This window comes from Watersipora subatra, chromosome 9 (assembly GCF_963576615.1).
Source record: "Watersipora subatra chromosome 9, tzWatSuba1.1, whole genome shotgun sequence".
NCBI lineage: Eukaryota > Metazoa > Bryozoa > Gymnolaemata > Cheilostomatida > Watersiporidae > Watersipora > Watersipora subatra.
Genome location: NC_088716.1, coordinates 53,360,422 through 53,369,537, shown reverse-complemented (window position 1 = coordinate 53,369,537; position 9,116 = coordinate 53,360,422). Strand labels below are relative to the sequence as shown.

General features: G+C 34.6%; 1 protein-coding gene across 1 annotated transcript in view; it reads right to left on the bottom strand.

Annotated features, from left to right (window-relative positions):
* Window positions 1–3,383: 3,383 nt before the first annotated feature.
* Window positions 3,384–9,116, bottom strand: part of LOC137405216 (basement membrane-specific heparan sulfate proteoglycan core protein-like) — a 98,410-nt gene continuing 92,677 nt past the window's right edge. The window contains exons 64-66 of the mRNA XM_068091444.1: window positions 7,707–7,932; window positions 6,452–6,639; window positions 3,384–4,190 (exon numbers count right to left, since the gene is read on the bottom strand). Coding sequence (XP_067947545.1) covers window positions 4,042–4,190; window positions 6,452–6,639; window positions 7,707–7,932 — 563 coding nt within the window. The 3' untranslated portion in view covers window positions 3,384–4,041. The remainder of the gene's footprint in view (window positions 4,191–6,451; window positions 6,640–7,706; window positions 7,933–9,116) is intronic.

Here is a 9,116-nt window from a genome sequence, read left to right as displayed (position 1 = left end):
AAATGCCAATAGCCATGAGGTACCTGCTAGGAAGTGTCACCAACACGCTAATCCTCCAAATTAAGAAAAGTATGCAGCAGTTCTTTCAAAAACTGATAGCTCCAAAAACCAAAAACCATTGGCTTTCATTTTGTCTACTCATGAATAGCACAATAAAATCAGTTAGGTAATTTGCTTATACGGTAGTATTAAAACATCTCATGCACTTGTGTGGCAGTTTCAAATAGCCTTTATGCGAAGAAAATGTATTAAAATTGCTCAGCGTATCAAAATATGACCTGTTGTTTGTCACCTGGGGTGCATCGAAGAAGCCCCTTCAACAATGTATACAGCTGCACTCTGTGTTTGAAATTATGAAGCTTTAGGATTTCGATAAACTCTGATCAATCGAAAAAATAGCAATAACACACAGGAAACACTCGAACGACTTATTCAGCGGATTCAGTTTTGCTATTGTAAAATGGATTCACTCTACAATGAGTTACACTAAAATCGTCATGCCACGATGCTACGACTATGCGCTAACTAACATTGTTACATAAGAAATATGTCATGTTGGTCTACGAGCATGGCTGAAGTTTTAATGTTCCATAGCCTAATCAAGATTTGGTCAATGCAAACACTGAAAAATTCTGTTATCACCTGTAACCTTTCTGTTGCAAAGGAAAATATAACTCAAAATAATATTACTAACCGATGATGCAATGATAAAAATGAGTTGTGACGATAAAAAGGCAATAAGTATCATAAACCTCTACTCATTTATCGGACTTTGCCATGGTTTCTGTCAATTAATATTAATAATTAATGTCTATATTAATAATTCCTAGTATGTCATTGTGTGTGTTTGTTAGTCTGCGTAAAGACTAAGCGTTTCCGCACTTTTGGGCCAATTTCGTCCAAACTTTACAGGCATATGCTATGTGCCTTTCGCCAGGTCACTAAAATATTTGGTTTTAAAACTCTGTTTGGTTCTGAGAAACAGCCAATCTGATTAGTCATTCAAAAATGCACTTTCGCTAGCGTTATGGAACATTACCATCAATGAAGGTGTTCATAATTTGTTGTCCTGATAGTAGTGTAGCATTTTAGTCGTAGCAATTTAGCGTGGAAAATTTACCCGAGTGTTGCAGGCTATCTGATTGAAAATGAGAGACATCCCGAGCATCGCTAGACTTACTGATAGTAAATAAATAAAAATGAATGATAAATTTAGTTTAACAACTCTACTTTAACCTGAGTGCATCTATAACCCGGTTTTACACCTGCCTTGGCTTTGTCGCTTATATACAGACTTATTTATTTTAATTTGATTTAATCTCTGATCACCATCTTGCACTTATACCTCTAAGACTTATCTTAGAGGTGTCATGATGTCTCTTACCACTCCACTAGATCTGCATGCACTTTGACTACAAAACCCGCACTGACCATTTAGAAACGTTAACATTACAACACAGAAAACTCGATTACTACATCTTAGATACCTGATGCTGCACCATTTCTCTAGCGCACAATTTTTCTTTCCAGTAATAATACTTGTGACACTTATTTGCAAACGGGAACACAAAAAACCTAAACTAACTCAAAACATTAAAGCTCTAGCCCCAAAAGCCTCAAACCACTCATCAAGGTGACAAGTTCGTGAGGTTTACAGTCATTGTTAGTATTTACCTTTCTCTACAGCATTTTCTGCAAACAGAACCAAAAGCTTTCAACATAAAAAGCGACGGTTACCTTGCTGTTGTTTCAGGGATGACTTGCCCGTACTGCCTGTACACCGAGTATAAATGACGCTCATCAATACTGTATAAACAATCGGATTATAGGTGAGCGGCAAATATTTAGACTAAGTTCTCAACGACTCTTCGTCTTTCATAACAAACCACTTTCGACTAAGGGTTTCAAGGGTGTGGCAGCACGATAGTGAGTTTGTTTTTAGAATAGCTAAGAGCATGAGTCATGCGGTCATAAAATCAATAGCATGTTTAAATAAGAAAAATTTTTCTATTGTCACATACAATTGTGCAATGTTTAGCGCAGTTCTATTCAATACAGAGTGAGCCAATAGAGAATCAGACTGATGTTTGACACCCTCCCTTCTTTGACGTTTCTTATTTTATTCACTTGTAAAAGGTTGAATGATTCAGCATTTCGATTCATAGCTCAGTGCTAATTGTTGTCATATAGTGGAATCGACAACGTGTCTAGAAATGTTCCCTAAACTTATTATCATGAAATCGTCCACACTTGCATTTATCGTTCGATCATCCCCCGCCGTATTATGCTTTGTCAGCTGCTATCTGTACGGAGGCTAAGTTCGACTTGTCTCTATTGATTATCAATTACCAACCTTTTCATTTGACTATAAAATAATATTATGTCTATCTTATCATACGCTGTAGCTTCTACTTGAAACTGACTCTATCTACACTCATAAACAATTGTATATAGTATGTCAATATGGTTTTGCCTAGATTAATAAGTCTATAGATTTGTTAACTACAGATGTTATCTTATGGACTATTCTAGAGACTTGGATGGCTTAACCTAAGCTAAACAGTTTAGAAAGCTAACTATCCAGTCTTGGGGCCAACTCAGGAGTAAGTGATGTGAGATATGCATATTCAATTTTATTTGTATTGAACTAAGCTTACCCATTGATAGCTGCTATCAGCTAGATCTAAACATGGAAAACCTAAAAGGTCGGATAACCCCACAAACATTTAAAGCTTGTTACCAAATGAAAAACAAACTGCAATAATTTGTCAATGCTGAAAGTAGTAAATTAATCTTGGCTACTTCTATATTCCTCCAGCAATGTGTATAATGAAGGAAGTTATGAGCCATATTGATGTACGACTAACAAGAACACCAGAACTTTTTGATATTTAGGAGGTTCTTAAACCTGATAAAAGCCACAAGATCCTCTGGCTGAAGTGAAGCTGACAATATTTTCTGATAGCATTTTTATTTCATGAATTAAAACTAACACAGTAGTTTTAACCATGAATAAATACTGACAGGGCTGGTAATCCAACGGACAGATTATATTTGAGTTACGCTAAAGGCCAAAGTATGACACATGAGAAGCTGAGAGTCTAAGCCATGTTGACGCTAATGATCATGTTGGAAGGTTTCAGCATAATAACAGCTCAGGTATCAGGAATTTAAAATGGGTGTCTTTAGTCGATCGAAACTAGATATACTTCTACCTGATTTTTAACAAACATAACATCAAGTGATAAGAAACTAATACAAACTTTGTTCTAATACAAATCTTTTCTTTTTAGAAGGAGCCTTTTGTGATTCAAATATTGAAGATACCTGATTTGATGTTGACTAAACAAACAAACGAAGCTGGTTTCACGTTGTATTGTTAGCATTTCGACACGCTTAGCGCAACAATACAAATTTATGTAATATACAAGTATATTGAAAAATATTAATGGAAAGTGGAAAAAGTGGGTATGGCATATCAATGCAAATATGGCACACTATTATACTCTGTTATAGAAATATCTTTGACTAATCATATAATCACAGGAAAGCGCAAAATAAAGAAAGTGCCATGTGTAGCAAACTCATTGAGACAACAAAAGCTATGAATGAAAGTGACAGAAACATGGAAACTATGAAAGTCGTTTAAAAACCGAAGGTAAATATAAATTTGACCAAACCTAACATTCTGTATCCATGAAAACCAATCTAGATTGTTTCGATAATTCAATGGTACTGATTCAACAAACACTAAAAGTTTAACAGCGGTTTGGGTTTTTAAAATATGTAAATCCTTACAGAATATTAACTATGCTACCCGCACTCAGCAAAGGATTATGTTTGTCAAGCTTGGTCAGAGCTCAATGGTACAAAATATGTCAAAACATAGATTAAAATTTGAGTAATACGGGTATACCATCTTCTGAATTATTTATACTGCTAAACTATAAACCTGCTTGAGTAAAACTTTGTAGACTAAGAACTCATTAGACTAAGTACTTGTTAGACTAAGAACTTATAAAACTATTAGAAAGGGTTTGGTCACTCGTTTGTTACATCGACCCCTGTTATCCGCTGTGCAAAAAGATCGATGACCCCCTTGGTGCCACTAGTTTTCATATGGCTGATGCATCCATCAAAGCCAGGGCTGAAGTTGGAAGAGACCATCCGCTTGTAGTGAGGGACGCCTCCTGCAAGAACCAAATTAAGTTAGATGTTAATCGATCGGCATTGGCTGTATATTGATGAATAATATATTTACACAAATATTTTTCCTACAGGTTTGAAGTTTAGATTAAAGCACTAACTGTACTATTAAAAGTGCTTATGATTGGAACAAAAAAGAAGACAACTCCTGGTTTAACCAGTTTGGCTGTATGAAGTATTTACACGATAAAACAACCGAAGCTAATGTAAATTCGGTCACTATGTGTGTTTTGTTAAAGGTTGACTTGCAACAAGTTTCACATTGCAGTTATTTGATACCAAAAGATTCAGATGTCTTACTTTGCTGTTTTGTAGGTGCAAAATATGTGGGAATGTGATTACAAGCACTTAAAAGCTCAAAAACGAACAGTTGATTGCAGCCATCACAAAAACGCCGTAGATCAGAATCCTTTTCCAAAACGGCTCAAATGGGACGTAATTGAACACGATGGCTTCTGTTTACACATTCATGCAACCTCATTCGTCGAAATATTTTCACAAATATACTTCACACTTTCAATAAAATCATGTGTATTGTCCTTACGCGTCTATTTCATCATCGTTGTAATGCTGTCACTTTGACCACTGATATCTCAAAACCCACCGTAAAAATTCGTTTAATTTTTTAACCTTAGCTCGAAAGAGTACATATCATCCTCTGATGAACATGATGAGCCTTTTGGTCATCTGTGATAGTTGAAAAATGCTGCAGAAATTATTCGCGCCGTTTGGCAGGAATTATGGGTCACATGATCAGATTATGACTAGACGATTAGACCAAGCCGAAACAAAACTGTAAAGTAGCGAGCATCTATATTTGAAAAGGGCTTTCTGGTGAAACCCGAAGCGTTTGTCATAATCTGGTGCTACGAGAATTTGTTTTATATTGAGCTTTTTATTGGCCTTTAATTTCACGTGAGAACATCACGTGTCAAAACAATAACCAAAATGCTTGAGAATGTCATCAAAATAAAGAGATTCCACACTACGGCGTTTTTGTGATGGCTGCAATTAATTGTTCATTTTTGAGCTTTTAAGAGCTTGTAATCACATTTCCACATATTTTGCACCTACAACACAACAGAGTAAGACATGGGGAATCTTTTGATACCAAATAATTGTAATGTGAATTTTGTTGCAAGTCAACCTTTAAGGTAATGAGCGAAATCTTAAGTGAAACAAAATTTAAAGTGGTAAAACGCCAAGCAACCAAACAAAGGTATTATATTATGTGATAATGTGACAAAAGTGCCAGGAGGAGTACCTGACCGACCATTCTGAGTAGGACACCACAGTAGTAACATTTTATATGTAAAAAGATCCATTTTGGTTATAAAGATGGTTTTATGAATGTAACATGTGCTGTCATGAACGAAAATGAATGGGCTAAAACATCACCCATTGCTATAGCTATTCACATGAGTCAGATTTCCTTGTACAAATTAAACACTTACATAAAATTTGATCTGCAGAAACATTCTAAGTGATTGAATAAACTGATATTACTAGATGTCATTGCACTATATTCATGAGTGAATATAAAATTTACACCTTGACACACAGTCTTAAAAATTGAGACACCTTGACACACATTTTTTGATTCACCGTAATCGGGATAACTCCTCATTGCTGACTAATTGGGTCATATCATCAGAAGACATATACAAGTAAGTTATTAATCTCAGGCTGTTATTCCCTCTGTACAAAGTAGTAACTACGGTAAGGTTTGTAAAACAGTTTGACAATATTAAGATATACGACCTGTTTGGCGAGAGGTCGAACTAAATGCTTGTTACAAAATTGATATGAATAAGGATTTACACGAGTTCCTCAAGCTACACTAAAATACAACATTACAAATTGTTTGCTTTTGTCTTACGATTGGAACAAAAAAGAAGACAACTCCTGGTTTTGAATTTTCTAACCTCATCATGGATTATTGTTTGTAATAAAGTAATGATCTATTTTCTCTACTGCTATTCAACTCAGCTAAAAATTATATATTTATTCAGTGGCCAGTCAAGTCCACATTGCTTACACCGCATAAAACTGGACAGGCATCTGACAGCAAAATTTACAATGGTGATTTCAAGGGGGAGGCAGAATCTATTTCACTGTAAGCACTAACCAGTCTTTAGCCAGAGATTCTTGCTGACAAAACAAGCGCATAACCACCAGATGACTACTGGTGATTAAAATAAGATATGTTAAACATTGACAGGTAGGAAAGATCATACCAGCTTACCAATATAGATGTTCCCATTGCCATTTAGGTGCTTCAAAGGTCCGCTCGAAGACCCGATTACCTTGGGCAGTCCATCTACAATCAGCAATCCTTGCTGCCCATTTCTTTTTGCTTCGATCACATGACTGCTTCCATCATTTACCCTGATGGTCGACATGATTACAGCAGGTCCTCCTCCCAACTCAAAACTGGCAAAATAAACAGAACCTGTCAATCAATTGAGATAGTTAAATACGCGCAGCTATCTGAAAATAGTGGCAGATAGCTAGTAACCTCTATGAGTATTTAGCAATGTTTTTTCCAAGTGCTTAGTCAGAACTAGACTACAATACCTTCTAATGATCAAAAGTGGAAGATCATGAAAGCAACATTTCCCACAGAAACTTTAGCAAATCAGTGCTATGTGGTTAGCACATTCACATATGTTACAGCTATCAAATACTTCTTTGGAAATTAAAATTTGTTTAATAAAATATATAATTATTATTTTATACGCAAACTGCTGTCAGTTGAGATTCTACTGGTCAGATAACCAACAGCTTTGCACAGGGGTCTATAGACTCATTTGACCAACAAATTTGCTTAATAATCTGCAAACCTCTATCACACAAAAAGTTTTGGCCCGTCGTGTCGGCGTGGCGCATGCGACTCGGTATGCCATGCCATATGAGAAAGTTGGCTACTTTGAGTAGGCAAAAATGGGTAAATGCCCATCAACAATCAATTTTCTCATTTCTAACAAAACAGTTTTTTTGGCATGCGCTATCAGTTTTGATTTATGTATATCAGTAAGACTGAAGGTTAACGATTGTTGGTATTACATCATAGACCTATCAACTATACTAATATATATATACTAATATAATATAGTTAAAAGGTCTATGCATTACATGCAGTAGTTACACTACTTTATTACAACAGAAGACAAACCCTGGCGCACAGACAAGATGCTTAATGTTTATAGTAAAAGCATCATCACAGTAGAATTATAATAATAATATAATATAAAAAATAATGTGGCTCTTAACATCTAACTGTTGATCTGCCATTGAAAATAGCCCTTACTACTAGGTTGATCAAGTATTTGCTAGTTGGTAGCTCGTAAACCATGCTGATTATTCGTAGCGTGGTCAGACTGTGTAGGGATTATCACCCTGGTTCAGTGCAGTTAGACTGCGTACTAAAGACCTTATGGTTTATAGTTTAAAAATGTGCACTGACCAAAACAAACAGGGTAGTATACAAAGCCTTGTACCTGAATTTCACGTATCCGTTGACAAGGCCGATACCAAAGAAGTCTCTACCAGCACCACTCAGCGCTGACTGCTGACCTTGCCAATAGAGAAGCCCTTCCTTGCTTCTCGTTGCCACTGTCAGCTGCACCTTCATCTCTGGAGAGCTGCTGGGCAAGATCTGACGAGGTAACTCAAGGTAGCCAGTGCCACTAAAGCAAGCCTTCTTTCCTGATAATATTGTTTTGTCTGCAAGAATACAAAATGTAGTTGGTTTAGAACTAAGGTGAAGCAGATTAGTGAAATCAGCTGAAAGGCTCAACTTGTCAAAGAAGCACGTGGCAGAAACAACAGTAAAAGGTACCAAGTATAACTACTGTATATATTAGAGTACACAAAATCATGTAAAAATATCCTCTGAAGATCCAGTCTTTGAAAGATGTGTTATCTAAATTGCTTTCTAATATAAATATGCAAACATTGCAAAACCTTTAACCAAATAGTTAACAGCAGGCCAATGACATTGGAGTTATTCCTAAACAACAAAAACAGATAAATAAATTGACAGGCAACCAAAAAATTCATTTTAAAGATGTAAGCAATATAAGCAAAGCACCATCATATGTGACCTTGACCCTGAAACCTAACTGTATTATAATAACATTGGTTGTTGACACAGGATTCACATGCCATTTAGTTCACCCGCTCTTGTGATGGTTACACATCTACACCTCGTACACAGAAAATAATTTTTTTGTAGCAGTTGATATGTGCCCTTTAGGAATTTGAAGCTTGGAAAAGCACAAATGAGACAGATATCAAGATGAAAATTTTCTGAACAAACAAAAGTGAAAATCACTAAACTCTCCAGTCACGAGAGTAAATCATAATATGATATATACATTATATATATATGTTATATATTATATATATACATTATACATTGTATATATTATACATTATATATATACATATATATTATATATATACATTGTAAGTTATATATATTATACATTATGTATATACATTATAAATTATATATTATACATTATATATACTATACATTATATATATTATGCATTATAAATTATATATTATACATTATATATATTATACATTATATACATTATATATTATATATATACATTATACATTATATATATTATACATTATATATACACTATATATTATATATACACATTATATATATTATACATTATGTATATACATTATATATATACATTATATATATTATACCTTATATATATACATTATATATACATGTATATATATATATATTATACATGTTTGATATATTTATAAAGCTCACATCCTACGCTTACCAAGTGGTGCCTTGCAGCTATTTTTACCGAAACGATACAAAAAATTTGAATCTGCTTTATTTGCCATCTTCTAAATAATTGGTAAAACTT